Genomic DNA, 15,790 nt, shown 5'->3' on the forward strand with positions numbered 1-15,790 from the left:
TGTGAATGAAGTTATTCTGACAGCCATGGGGGAAATGGAAGTACCAGTAATTTGGTTTCTGGGATAAGCCAAAAATTAGAAAACGATGCAGTGTGTCTGATGGTAATTAAAGAACACCAAAATATTTACCTCGGACAGCATAGCCATCTTTTACAGATGCCGGGAAGGGGGGTAGGTTGTCTTTTGCATACACATCTTGAGCAAGGACTCTCCCCATTCCATCTGAAAGAAATGAAGGAAATGTGAATATTGACAGTGGTAGGCAGGTATACACAAGCTAGGAATGACATATTTTGTAAATGGGCTCAGTCAGACTTCCTAATTTGTGTCCCATGGAACAGGAGACAGAAGGACGAGATGCATTCTGGTGCCTGTAATAAAAGATTATACTCAGTCAATTCATGGTAATTCCTGCAGAGATTGCCTGAATATGACTTGCTCTACAGTCATCAAAGATTTGTTCACTTTATGTGTAATTAATCCTTTAACAGCCCAAATATGATTTTTCTTTAAAAATGAAGTCTAATCTTTTTTTTTTTTTTTTTTGGACAGGCACAGTTAGTGAGAGAGAGAGACAGAGAGAAAGGTCTTCCTTCCGTTGGTTCACCCCACAAATGGTCGCTATGGTTGGCATGCCGCGCTGCACCGATCCAAAGCCAGGAGCCAGGAGCCAGGTGCTTCCTCCTGGTCTCCCATATGGGTGCAGGGCCCAAGCACTTGGGCCATCCTCCACTGCACTTCCGGGCCACAGCAGAGAGCTGGACTGGAAGAGGAGCAACTGGGACAGAACCGGTGCCCCAACTGGGACTAGAACCAGGAGTACCAGCGCTGCAGGCGGAGGATTAGCCTAGTGAGCCGCGGCACAGGCCTAAAAGTGAAGTCTATTCTTAAACATTTTCCTATTCACTGACACAGTAATTTCACTTACAAAAATATATCTTAAGAAAATGGATAAATCTTTATCCACCTGTTTGATTCAGAGTTGTATACATTAGTGATAAATTCAATGAAACCAAAAGGTAGAAAATATGGGTTTTTAAATAAATAATGATCTATTTCTGTGATAAATTATTACACAGGCTAAAGTATAATTTATGAAGAATACTCATGGATATAGGAAAATTCTTATCTATTTTAAAAACATGCAAAATCAGATATGCAATGTATGATCATAACTATATCAAGGTTTATGTGTATAATTGATAGAAAAAGATGGGGGGGGGCTGTTTTTCACAGCAGTTAAGAGGCTGCTTGGGACACCTGCATCCCATGTGGAATGCTTAGGTTTGAGTACTAACTCTGCTTCCAATTCCAGCTTCCTGCTAATATGCACCTTGGTAGGCAGCAGGTGAGGCTCAAATGTTGGGTCCCTTCTACTCATATGGGAGACCTAAACTGAGTTCTGGGCCTCTGGTTTTGGCTTGGCCAGTCTCAGCTGTTGCAGGCCTCTGGAGGAACTAGTGGCTGGGAGATCTCTCTCTCCTTGTCTCTGCCTTTTAATAAGCAAGCAAGTGAATAAATAAATAAATACTTTAAAAACAGGGCCGGCGCCGTGGCTCACTAGGCTAATCCTCCACCTGCAATGCCAGCACCCCAGGTTCTAGTCCCGGTCGGGGCTCCGGATTCTGTCCCAGTTGCTCCTCTTCTAGTCCAGCTCTCTGCTGTGGCCCGGGAGTGCAGTGGAGGATGGCCCAAGTGCTTGGGCCCTGCACCCGCATGGGAGACCAGGAGGAAGCACCTGGCTCCTGGCTTCGAGTTGGCGCAGCACGCCGACTGTAGCGGCCATTTGGGGGGGTGAACCAATGGAAAGGAAGACCTTTCTCTCTCTCTCTCTCTCTCTCTCTCTCTCATTGTCTACTCTGCCTGTCAAAAAAAAAAAAAAAAAGGAAAGGATAAATATGAAATATGAAAGTAGAAAACATTTATTTCAAAATGTTAAAATTATCTATGACTATTATTTCCTTTGCTACACTTTTGCTACAAAATTTTGTAGCTACTCCTTTGCTACAAATTTCCAAGTTTTGCACAATGAGCACATGTATTTTTAATCATAATGCTTTTATTTTCTTAAAAAAGAAAAGAAAGGTAAAGAAAAGGAAGGAGCTCTGAATCATTCCCTTTGAACTGTAGCCTTTAATTCTGGCTTCATTAACCTAAGTGATTTAGTGACAGTACTAGGTGCCAGTAACCTATTGCGTAGTGCATATTCAAACTAACCTGAGTAACTATCACTTTTGGCTCAGGAATTTGAACTAGTGGTAGCAAGAATAAGTTTCAAGAGCTGTTCCTCTGATAAGAACCTGTCTTTATAATAATTTAAAAGAAGTAAAAGAAAAATAAATAGAAGATGTAAAATGGAAGAGAAGAGAAAAATCAAGATAAATAACAGGAGTTGATTTATTAGAGGTGTTTGTATAATTTAGGAAATTCATTGTTTCCTGAGATGAATAAGTGAATTTATATTTTTGGACTTCGACTTTTAGCCATCTAGGGCCTGTTTTCTATATCCCAGGATTTAGAAGTAAGTACCCAGAGATTTTAAATTTTGTACTCTGATCCACAGTAATAGTGATATCATTGATCCTTTGCAATTGAGAAGGGACACTTGCATTGAGAGAATTTACAGATTCTAATTCAGGTTCTTCCAGGAGGCTGAAACTATTCTGGAGCTACCCCAGAGCTTTGGACTGAATTTTAAGACAGGGGAAGTGTGGGACCAGAGGGCCATTAATTTCCCAATAAACCTGAAGCTATAAGGTAGTCCATGGTACTGAGCCCTGTGGCATTTGACAAGGATCAAAATAAAACTCATGGCGTGCTTCCTTATTTCGAACCAATCTGGCCAGGGATATCGATCATGTAACAGAAACTATAGCAGCTAAGATCCCAGAGAATGATTTTGGGATTATGATGAACTCACTAATAGTGGTTAATCACCAAAGACAGCAGGAGAGCTCAGTTCTTCTGGCAGTTGGCTCTGTTAATCTAGGAAAGGTTTATTGACATTTTATAAATTACTAGGTAATATTACTTCTACAATATAATTTAACCCCCAAAAGCCACATTTTGTTCATTTTTACAGATGAAGAATGAGAGGTTTAAACAGGATAGATAGGTAAAGGTAGGGTAGAAAATCTAGATCTTATGAGATTTCAAGCCACACGACAAGAGCAACAACTATAACCATTCATACTGCAAAGTCACACTGTCGGGGAGAGCAGGGTGACAGTGTCCTTCCCAAAAGGAGCACCCGAGGCAAGTTTCAGCAAACCTGTCTGACTTTATTCACAGCCACCTACACTTCTAAAGGGCAGGGAGAAAGGGCGTAACTAACTCAGGGGAACACTAACTATAGGACAGAACTGACACTGGCGCCAATATGCCTCTCCAATCAGCTTGAAGGTAGCTTTCCAGGAGGGCCTGGGCCACACCTGAGAGCAGTTTACCTGATTGGCAGAAGGTGGAGATGGGGAGAAATGTGCCTGGGCCTCCTGCCACCTGCTAGCAGTCAGGCTAACTGCTAGGATTGCCCACAGACTTTTAAGAGATTTCAAGCCACACTACAAGAGCAACAACTATAACCATTCATATTTCTCCTACATAATGATCTTTCTCTATTTCTCTTATATTAAAAAAAACCCAGGAAGTTATTTAAAAAAAAATAAAAATAGAACCAGCATGTGATCCAGCAGTCCCACTTACGGGTACATGATCTAAAGAATTGAGAGCAAGGTCTTGAAGAGATATGTCTATTGTCTATGATCATGTTCACAGCAGCATCATTAATAACTGTCAATTGTGGAAGAAGCTCAAGCACCTATTGACAGATGAATGGAGGGCAAAATGTGGTATATACATGTAGGAATATTATCTACAGTTAAAAGGAAGGAAATTCTGATATCTGCTACAACATGGACAAACTTTGGAGAAATTATGCTAAGTGAAATAAGCTAGTCACAAAAGGACAAACACTGTATAAATCCTCTTACATGAAACATCTAGAATAGGTGAAATCATAGAGCCAGTGAATAGAATGGTGGTTGCCAGGGCTGGGAGGAGGAGGGATATGGGAATTAAGAGTTTAATTTTTCAGAGTTTTCAGTTTGGGAAGATGAGAAAATTCTGGAGATGGATGGAACAATGTAAATATACTTAATACTAATGAGCTGTGTTCTTAAAAATGGTTAAACCAATAAATTTTATGTTAGCACCACCGACACTAACAAACAACCTCGGAAGAATTGTTGGCCATAAGCCATGGTAGCATACAGTCATTTGTCCACATTAGTTCCTTTTCAGTAGCCCAAAAGAAACAGTCTGGGGTCAGTATGGCTCTCCTTAGTTCCATACTCCAAGTAGACAGAGGCTGACCACTTAGTATGCCAAATCTGAAAGACTACTGACACAGACAGCTGTAAATCTCAGAGTGGCTTAAAATGTAAATGAATGCATTACCATAATTCTCTGAGGCTAGGAATAATGATTATCTTTTGTTTTTGCAAGATTTGGACATATGGAAATAAAAGGAAGTTGATTAAGAACTCAATGATAGTCAATTTAGAGAAAAGTTGACAATTTCTCCTTTTAATGCCTGAGTTACATCTTATTGTATAATTCCATTCTGGAATATTCTCCATAGAATCTACTCACTCATAATTTTATAAAATTTGATTATGGAAAATAAAGTAAAAACTTTGTTCTAGCAGTTTGCAATAGTAAGTATCTCCTATCCTAACATATACATAAACAGCCCTCAAATTTTTGAGAAATCTCAATAACTTTGGAGTGAAGGAAATGTGTGTATGGCAAGGAATAACGGAGTGATTTATATGATATAAGCAATCCAAACTTCATTAGTCCACAAAATAAAAAATCATATTCTATCATAAGAATTCTGCACTGCTAGTTTAAGACGTGTCTAGCATAACACATGAAATATTTATATTGAAATTGATCTTTATTTCTGACAAATGTCCAGTTTCTGACACAAAGTATGATTTGCTACATCCTAAACGTGCTGGGCTTTTACTTGTCTCTGTGCATTTGCAGGTGATGCAGAGTAGGAAGGGCATTCCTTTGAATAGGAAGGGCATTTTTCTTTTTCCTTTTTTTTTTTAAGATTTATTTATTTACTTGAAAGGCAGAGTTACAGAGACAGAGTGGGGGAGGAGGAGAGGAGAGAGAGATCTTCAGTTGATTACTTTATTTCCCAAATGGCTGTAATGGCTGGAGCTGGGCCAGGCAGAAGCCAGAGCCAGCTTCCCCTGGGTCTCCCACGAGAGTAGGAGCCCAAGCACTTGGGCCATCTTCCACTGCTTTCTCAGGCACGTTAGCAGGGAGCTGGATAAGAAGTGGAGTAGCTGGAACTTGAACAGGCGCCCATATGGTATGCTGGCATGCAGGCTGCGGCTTTATTTACTATGCCGCTGCACTGGTCCCAACATTTTTCTGTTCCTTTTTCTTCTGGAAAATCTCATGTAACTTTGCAGATACAGTTCCGATGTCATCTCTTCAGTCTTCTGTTTCTTACCAAAGTAAATTAGTTCACTAATTTATTCAGCAGTTCATCACCTGTTGGGAATGTACTATAATGCTAGACACTGGGGACAAAAATACCACTAGTACCTAGGTGACATGCTCAAGGAACTCACATGTATAGCACATGTTAGGAAGGGGAAGATGGATAAACAAAGAAGTGATGACAAGACAGTATTGTATGGGCAATGACAGAAATATTCACAGGGTGAAATGGGAGACATACAGAAACTACCTAACGAAGAATTTATGGCGCACTAAGAATGTTTCCTGATGAGATGATGCCTGAGCTGAGTTTCAAAGGATAATTGAGAACCAGGAAGGAAAGGAGAGAGCATTTTAGATAAATGAAACAGGACACAGGAGTTTAAACTCAATTCTGCAAAAGTAGAAATTCAATGAGGGGCTTTTATTTTTTCAAATAAAGATTTATTTATTTATTTGAAAGGTAGAATGACAGAGAAAGAGAGGGAGAGATGGATATCTTATCATGGAGCTCATTACCCAACATATGGGGTTAGGCCAGGCTGAAGCCAGGAGCTAGGAACTCCATCTGCATCTCCAACATAGGTGGCAAGGAACCAAGCCCTTGGGCCGTCAACAGCTGCCCTCCAGGCACATTAGTGGGAAACTGGATCAAAATGGAGTAGTCAGCACTTCATTGGGCACTCCCATATGGGATGCAGGATTTCCAAACAGCAGCTTAATCTGCCGCACCACAACACTGACCCCAGTAAGGGACTTTAAGCAGACTAATGACTTCAAGTTAACTTGCCAACAGAGTTTAAGTCTGTTTTTTAAGAACGTTCCTAGTGACAAGATATGAATAAAGAATGGTTTGGAGGGACTACATTTACTCTTTTTTTTTTTTTTTTAATTAAAAACATTTTTGGCCAGCGTCGTGGCTTCACAGGCTAATCCTCCGCCTTGCGGCGCCGGATTCTGTCCCGGTTGCCCCTCTTCCAGGCCAGCTCTCTGCTATGGCCTGGGAAGGCAGTGGAGGATAGCCCAAGTGCTTGGGCCCTGCACCCGCATGGGAGACCAGGAGAAGCACCTGGCTCCTGCCTTGGGATCAGCGCGGTGGTCATTGGAGGGTGAACCAATGGCAAAAAGGAAGACCTTTCTCTCTGTCTCTCTCTCTCTCTCACTATCCACTCTGCCTGCCAAAAAAAAAGATTTGTTTATTAAAAAACCACATTTTTTAACTGAAAAGTGATCCTGGTTAAATATAAGAATGAGAAAAAGAGAGGGAGGAGATGTACAATTGGGGACATGCTCACTCGGACTTGCCCCAAATGATGGAGTTAGAAACGTGCCAGGGGATTCCAATACAATCCCATCAAGGTGGCATGTACCAATGCCATCTCATTAGTCAGCTGATCAATTTCAGTTCACAATTGATCACACTGATAGGTCTAAGAGTCAAAGGGATCACACAAACAAGACTAATGTCTGCTAATACTAACTGATAAAACCAAAAAGGGAGAGAAGGATCCAACATGGGAAGCGGGAGACACAGCAGACTCATAGAATGGCAGATGTCCTAAATAGCACTCTGGCCTCAGAATCAGCCCTTAAGGCATTTGGATCTGGCTGAAGAGCCTATGAGAGTATTTTAGGCATGGAAAGCCAAGACACTCTGGGGTAAAAAAAAAAAAGAAGAAGACCTAAATGAAGGATCTCAGCGAGTGTGATCCCAGTGGAAAGAATGGGGCCATCAAGGTAGGAGGTACTTTTCTCTGAAGGGAGGAGAGAACTTCCACTTTGACTATGACCCTGTTGGAATAAGATCGAAGTTGGCGAACCCTAAAGGCTTCCATAGCCTTGGCAACTCATGACTAGAGCCTAGGGAGATTACTGACGCCATAAACAAGAGTGTTAAATTGTTAAATCAACATCAAGAGTCACTGTGTACTTACGTCCCATGTGGGATCTGTCCTTAATGGGTTGTCCAATGTGAATTAATGCTATAGCTAGTACTGAAACAGTATTTTTACACTCTGTGTTTATGTGTGGGTGCAAACTGATGAAATCTTTACTTAGTATATACTGAATTGATCTTCTGTATATAAAGATAATTGAAAATGAAAAAAAAACTTGGTGTTAAATTGGAAATTACATAGAAAATTAATTTTTTTAAAAAAAATATCATGTAGGATCTCTGTCATTAATGTGCCGTACACTGTTATTTAATGCTATAACTAGTACTCCAACAGTATTTTTTCACTTTGTGTTGCTATGTGAGGGCAAACTGTTGAAATCTTTATATATACTAAACTGATTTTCTGTATATAAAGAGAATTGAAAATGAATCTTTTTTTTTTTTTTTTTTGACAGGCAGAGTGGATAGTGAGAGAGAGAGAGAGAGAGAAAGGTCTTCCTTTTTGCCGTTGGTTCACCCTCCAATGGCCGCTGCGGCCGGCACATTGCGCTGATCCGAAGCCAGGAGCCAGGCGCTTCTCCTGGTCTCCCATGCGGGTGCAGGGCCCAAGCACTTGGGCCATCCTCCACTGCCTTCCCGGGCCATAGCAGAGAGCTGGCCTGGAAGAGGGGCAACCGGGACAGAATCCGGCGCCCCAACTGGGACTAGAACCCAGTGTGCCGGCGCCGCGAGGTGGAGGATTAGCCTGTTAAGCCACGGCGCCGGCCGAAAATGAATCTTGATGTGAATGGAAGGGGAGAGCGAGTGGGAAAGGGGAGGGTTGCAGGTGGGAGGGAAGTTATGGGGGAGGGAAGCCATTGTAATCCATAAGCTGTACTTTGGAAATTTATATTCAATAAATAAAAGATAACAAAATAAATAAATATTAAACATTTTCAAAAAAAAATTAAAAACATTTTAGCTGACACAGAAAATTGTACAAATTCATGGCTGTATACCATTGATGTTCTGATACGTGTGCACACTGTTAACGTACAATCAGGGTAAAAATAGCTCATTAAACAATTTTATTTATGTTGAAAACATTCAAATCCTTTCATCTGGTATTTAAAAATAATTTGGTATGCTTCATGAATTTGTGTGCCATCTTTTTTTCAGGGATCAAATTCATTGTCTCAGTATTGTTCTAATTTCAGTAATATGTGCTGCCAAAGCAAGCACTACATTTAGTCTTAATATCTTCATAACGTTTGTATCTCTTATTATATATTTTCACACTGTATTTGGTTGTGAAAGTTTATTGACTTATTATTCAAACTGTGAATTCCTTGTCATGGCATGTATTATTTATCTTTGTATATATAGTATGAAGCACAGTATTTGGCACATTACAAAAAAGGTGCTGAATAAATGTTTGTTGAATGACTGAGTCAATGTAATTCATGATTACAAGTAAAGAGAAAAATATTTGGTATGCAGAGAAAATGGTCTTTTCTATAAAACCAACAAATTGCAACCAAAGAGAACATAAAATGAAGAAGGCTATTTTGCCGTTAATCACTAACAGTTGCGCTCTACCTCTGGGCAAAGTATGTGGGCAAAGAAGGTGAGTGTTTGTTTTGCCCAATTAAAAACTGGGCAACGGTATTTGGTTAAGTGCTGATTGGAATGCCCACATCCCAAATCAAAGTACCTGGTTTTAATCCCTGGCTCTGGCTTCTGATTCCAATTTCTTGCTAATGTGGACCCTAGGAGGCAGTGGTGATGGCTCAAGAAATTGGGTTCCTTCTGCCCATGTGGGAGACCTAGATTGAATTCCTGGCTCCTGGTTTCAGCTCCCTGGCCACTGCAGGCCATGTGAGAAGTGAACTCACAAATGGGAGCTCTCTCTGTCTCTTTGCCTCTCAAATAAATAATTTTTTTTTTATCTGACAGAGTTATAGACAGTGAGAGAGAGAGAGAGACAGAGAGAAAGGTCTTCCTTCTGTTGGTTCACTCCCCAAATGGCCACCATGGCCGCTGCTGTGCCAATCTGAAGTCAGGAGCCAGGTGCTTCCTCTTGGTCTCCCATGTGGGTGCAGGGCTCAAGCACTTGGGCCATCCTCCACTGCCCTCCCAGGCCACAGCAGAGAGCTGGACTGGAAGTGGAGCAACTTGGACTAGAACCGGGTGCCCATATGGGATGCCGGCGCCACAGGTGGAAGATTAACCTACTGCATCATGGCGCCAGCCATAAAATTTTTTAAATGGGAAAAGAATTTGAACAAATGTTCTCCAAAGATGATATACAAATAGCAAGGATATGAGAAAATGTTCAACATCAAAAATCTTCAGAGCATTGGAAATCAAATCCACAATGCGATATCACCTTATAGCCATTAGGCTGACTACTATAGATCTTGAAGAAATATTTGTACACCTAGGTTCACAGAAGCAATATTCACAAAAACTGAGAGGTAAAAGCAACTCAAATATCCACCCATGAATTAAACAGATAAAAAAAAATGTGTCATATGCAAACACTGGAATATTATTTGGCCTTAAAAAGGATGGAAATCCTGTTACATGCTACAACAGGATGAAACTTGAAGATATGTTAAGTAAAATAAGTAGAAAGACAAATTCTTCATGATTCCACTTACATAAGGTATCTTAAGTAGTCAAATTAATAGGAACAGAAAAAATGGTGGTTACCATGTGCTGGGACTAGAGGTAAAAGGGGAGCTCTTTAATGAGACCGAGTTTTGGATTTGCAAGATGAAATGCTTCTGGAGATCTGTTTCGCGGCAATGTGAATACACTTGCCATTACTGATGGCATACTTAAAAATGGTTAAGATGGGAAGTTTTATGGTACATGTTTTTTTTAAGCCACAATTTTTAAAAAAAAGGGATGAAATACTGATATATGCTACAACATGGATGAAATATTATGCTAAGCAGAGGATGCACTTCACAAAAGACCAAATATTATAAGATCCCAATTACATGAATAATTCAGAATAAGCAAAGCACACCAGTGGTTATTTAGGGCTGGATAGGGGGTGGTGAGAGGACAAGAGGATGACAGATGAAAGACGGAAGTTTTTTGTAAGCTGAGGAAAATATTGTAGAATTGATTGTGGTGATTTTGTACATATCTGTGAACATACTAAAACCCCTTGAACTGTGTACTGTAAATGAATGAATAACTTTTTTGAATAAAAGATTTATTTATGTATTTGAAAGAGTTACACAGAGAGAGAGAGGCAGAGAGAGGTCTTCCATCTGCTAGTTCACTCCCTGATTGGCTGCAAAGGCCAGAGCCACCGATCCGAAGGCAGGAGCCAGGAGCTTCTTATGGGTCTCCCACATGGGTGCAGGGGCCCAAGCACTTGAACCATCTTCTAGTGCTTTCCCAGGCTATAGCAGAGAGCTGGATTTGAAGTAGGCAGCCGAGACTTGAACCAGTGCCCATATGGGATGCTGGCACTGCAGGCGGTGGTGGCTTTACCCATTATGCCACAGTGCCAGCCCCAATTAATGACTTTTTTTTTTTTTTTTGACAGGCAGAGTGGATAGTGAGAGAGAGAGACAGAGAGAAAGGTCTTCCTTTTTGCTGTTGGTTCACCCTCCAATGGCTGCTGCAGCTGGCGCATCGCGCTGATCCGAAGCCAGGAGCCAGGTGCTTTTCCTGGTCTCCCATATGGGTGCAGGGCCCAAGGACCTGGGCCATCCTCCACTGCCTTCCCGGGCCACAGCAGAGAGCTGGCCTGGAAGAGGGGCAACCGGGATAGAATCCGGCATCCCAACCGGGACTAGAACCCGGTGTGCCGGTGCCGCAAGGCGGAGGATTAGCCTGTTAAGCCATGGCGCCAGCCCAATTAATGACTTTTGACAAAATTTTTTATTAAATGAAAAAGATTAAAAAATCATCTCAACATACATTTGTATTTAGAAAAGTCATAATTGTAACACACATACCATCTGGTTTTTAAAGACCTTCTTCAAACATCATGGAAAAAGAAAAAAAAATTCATCTAGAAAGAAAGATGCTTTATACTTAGTTAAGATTATTAATATAAATTTAACAATATATGTAACTGTTGAGTTTCTTATTTTCAACTAATGCTAAATATAGGACCTGTTACTAGATCCCTACTGGATTTTCCTTGCCTTTTATTTTATCTGTGTACTTGAGAGAGAGAGAGAGAGAGAAAGTGCTTATTTGCCAGTTTATTCCCCAACTGCCTACGATGGCTGGGGCAGGCTAAAGCCAGGAATGTAGTCTAGGTCTTCCATATGCGTGGCAGGGACCCAAGCACTCAAGCCATCACAGCTGCATCTAAGGGTCTAGGCTGGCAAGAAGCTGGAATCAGGGGCCAGGAATTAAACCAAGGAACTATCATGGGAGATACAAGTGTCTTAGCTGTTAGGATGAATACCTGTCCTAGTTCTGCATTGGTATCAAGTTCACTTTCCAGTAGAGTTTGTCTCTTAAAAGTGAGAAGCATGCACTGTATCAAGTTTTGATCTAAAAGACTGAGGGAAGAGAAAAATTTTGCAGAGAAATGTGTGATCAAGTGGAAAATCATAAGGGATCCCAGTTGGCACAGATACAAAAGAACTGAAGGAATAAATGTTGGATATAACTCTGTTGCACAAGCAAACATACCCAAATCTCTCAATAGAGTTTGGGACTAAAGAGTTGGATACCTTCTCCATGCAGTCAATATTATATTGTACTTACTGGCTGATCAGATGGATCCCTATGGGAATATCAAAAAGGATACAGTAGTACTACAAATTATTTCATCACATGGGAGTGTCTCATGCATGCATATGGATACCTGCATAGATGTTAAATCATTCCTTCCCTTTGCCTATAGCAGCCCAAGTATTAGTGTTGAATAAATTTGGCACATATGCTTTCATAATACTTATTCATTTTATTATTATTATTATTATTATTATTATTATTATGAGAGAGAGAGGGAGAGAGAGAGAGAGAGAGAGAGAGAGAGAGAGAGAGAGAGAGAATCTCTTCATAGCAATTCTGTTCCCTGATTGAACCTTAAATAATAGAGAAATTAGCACTGAGAGTGGGACCAGGGGACTCTAACATCAAGTTCTATAAATTTATCTGGGTTTTTTGCTCATGGTTTTCTTATCCAAATGTATTTAAAGCTCTTAATGACTTTGTTATAAGCCAGCAGCCCCCAGCAAGTCTCCCACATGGATGACAGGAACCCAAGTACTTAAACCAACACCCGCTGCCTCCCAGGGTATGTATTAGCAGGAGGCTGGAATTGGGATCAGAGCTGGGACTCAAATCCAGACTTTCCAATATGGGATGTGGGTGTCCCAAGTGGCATGTTAACTGCTGTGCCAAATGCCTGCCCTCATATGATTTTTAGAAAGGTAGCCTTAGGTTCCAATCTTAGATAGGAGCCAGGCAGCAGTAACTTCTCACCTGGATACAATGACTGTTTTAGGTTTAACACTTGGTAGAGAAACAACAGTAAATAGCTGAAGCAGTGGAAACCAAATGACGTAATGTAAGATTTATTTTCAGGAAAACATGAACAAAATTCCTTTTCCCCAGCTGCCTCATTCTAATGAGAACCCCATTTAAAATAAGCAAAAGGTGGTTTTCCCAATATGTAATTTGTATAACTAATATGCTTGCTTAGGAACATTTGGTGGTGGGAGTTGGTAGCTTTTTACAGGCTGCAGTGAGCATTTTATTGTGTTGAGAGTTACGTTGTGTGCCAAGAAGTTACAGTCCTGCTTTCAGAATTGAGGAGCTAATATCTATTCTGTTCTACTTTCCTCCACACACTGTAATCTATAAGTTCTAAATAATGGCTTCAATTTGATGAAGATGAAGATCATACAATATACTTGCTTCTTTCTTCATTCTGTAGTGTTAGAAATCTTAATTGCAGGGCTATCTATCATTAGGGACACTGGGTCATATAGACAATTAAGTGATTTCAAGAGGTTTATGTCAGAATATATAAAGAGTTCAAGAAAACCACAACAAAACAAACAACCCAGTTAAGAGTTGGGCAAAGGACTTAAACAGGCATTTTTCAAAAGAGGAAATCCAAATGGCTAACAAACGCATGAAAAAATGCTCAGGATCACTATCCATCAGGGAAATGCAAATCAAAATCACAATAAGGTTTCACTTCATCCCTGTGAGAATGGCTTTCATATAGAAATCAACAAACAACAAATGTTGGTAAGGACGTGGGGGAAAAAGGTACCCTAATCTAATGTTGGAGGGAATGTAAACTGGTACAGCCTCTGTGGAAGACAGTATGGAGATACCTCAGAAATCTGAATACAGACCTACCATATGACCCAGCCATCCCACCCCTGGGAATTTACCCAAGGAAAAGGAAATCAGCATATGAAAGAGTTATCTGTACCCCCATGTTTATTGCAGCTCAATTCACAATAGCTAAGATACGGAATCAACCCAAAAATCTTATCAACTGAAGACTGGATAAAGAAATTATGGGATATGTATACCATGAAATACTACAAAATGGTACAAAAAAAAATTAAATCCTATTGTTTGCAACAAAACGGATGAAACTGGAAAACATCATACTTAGTGAAATAAGCCAGTCCCAAAAGGACAAATACCATATGTTCTCCCTGATCTCTAGTAACTAATAGAGCACCTAAAAGGTAATCTATGAAAGTAAAATTGATAACTTTGAGATGCGATGACTTTGAACAGTCCCTGTCTCAACTGTTGATGAACAGTTTTTTTCCTTCACCATTTGTTGAACTCTTTACTTAGTAAATTTTATGTGTATAAAATTAATTGAAAATAAATCAGTGAAAAATAAGAATGGGAATAGGAGAGGTAGGAAGAAGAAGGGTGAGAGTGTGGGTATGGTGGGAAGAACTTTGTACACCTTAAATAAAAGGTTTCTGGAGAAAAAAAAAGAGGCTAATGTGAAGGAAGCAGAAAAGACTGGCTGGTCCACTGATTTGTGCAGTTCGCTTACTTGTAATATAAAGGTGGCAGAGTGGTGAGTCAGAAAGGGTAGACTTTTCAGGTTGTGATTGGCACCCTAATAATTCAGCTTCCCATATGATAATAGTGTTTAACAAATCCTCTAATAGTTGGAGTGCTAGTATTATAAAGTTGAGTTAAGTAGCCTAAACATATCTTTAGAAAGAATATTTCAGATTCAAATGGCTACAGTGAACACACTTCTGAGGGAAATTAAGACAGGGAATTATTTCTAAAGTTAAATATGATTTATAGGCATTGAATGCATGTGCATTCTTCTTCAGTGAAAACCAGCACATGAATTAATCTGTAGTTATTCCAAAAGTCAAGTTTATGGACTAATGCAATAAAATTCCTATACCTTTAAAATACATCATTCAAATAGTCATTGTGTTGTACATTTGTATTTTTCCAACTAAGGTGGCTCATTATACTCCAAAGTGATGAGTAAGGGGAACAACTATAGCTCTAGTGTCCTAAAATAAATCAAGTTTTATGCAGGACTATAGAATCTGGAGTAATTACAAAGACTATGATTATCAGAAAAAAATTGTCAGGATTTAATAATACAAAAACATACAATAGAATTGGTAATGAGTTAGTTTTGTTTTTTTTAGAATACTAACTTCTCTTTAATCATTGAATTTCTGGTTTTACAAATAATATTAGGATAATTCAGTTCTTGTCCACAAAGAACCATTTTTCTGTAAATAGCAGATTGGCTGAATTAACAAACAAAACATTTTTAAACCATAGATGAATCACTACATTTTTATTTACAAAAAGCCATGAATGAACATGCATTTCTCCTTCACCTAGAGGGCTTTAGATGTTTGAACATTAAGGCAGTGATGATTCTAAAACATAATTAAATTCTAAGGTAAGGCTTTAATGTTCTGAGAATTAGTTCTTAAGTACTTATTTGAAAGGCAGAATTACAGAAAAAGAGAGAGAGAGACAGAGAGAAAGAGAGAGATCTTCCATCCACTGATTCACTTCCCAAATGCTCTGCAACTCCCAGCGTTAGGCCAGGCTGAAGCCAGGAGCCTGTAACTCCAGTTGTGAAGTCCACCTGGGCAGCAGTGAGTGGCCCAAGCACTTGAACCATATTCCGTTGCCTTCCCAGGTACATTAGCAGGGAGCTGAATTGGAAATGGAGCAGTTGGGACTCAAACCAGCACTCACATGGAATGCTGGCACTGCAGTCGGTGGCTTAACACACTGTGGCACAACACTGGCCCCAGATTGGGGTTTACTATATCTGTGTTACACATATTCAATTATATGTATAAATTAATAAGCTTGAAAAATAATAACTATATAATAATCAAAGTATTTAATCAAAATGAAAGATGGCAT

At 39.8% G+C, this 15,790-nt stretch overlaps 1 protein-coding gene and 1 non-coding gene across 3 annotated transcripts in view; both read right to left on the minus strand.

Moving 5' to 3' along the window:
* The window catches only part of GPHN (gephyrin), a 539,761-nt gene that overhangs the window by 101,597 nt on the left and 422,374 nt on the right, over positions 1 to 15,790 (minus strand). For both annotated transcript variants that reach the window (XM_062181321.1, XM_062181322.1), the window contains one exon: positions 130 to 222. In XM_062181321.1, coding sequence (XP_062037305.1) covers positions 130 to 222 — 93 coding nt within the window. The remainder of the gene's footprint in view (positions 1 to 129; positions 223 to 15,790) is intronic.
* On the minus strand, positions 8,530 to 8,638 carry LOC133751749 (U6 spliceosomal RNA). The gene has a single exon (XR_009864847.1). It is a non-coding gene; the product is annotated as a U6 spliceosomal RNA (small nuclear RNA).

Source organism: Lepus europaeus, chromosome 22 (assembly GCF_033115175.1).
Source record: "Lepus europaeus isolate LE1 chromosome 22, mLepTim1.pri, whole genome shotgun sequence".
Taxonomy (NCBI): Eukaryota; Metazoa; Chordata; class Mammalia; order Lagomorpha; family Leporidae; genus Lepus; species Lepus europaeus.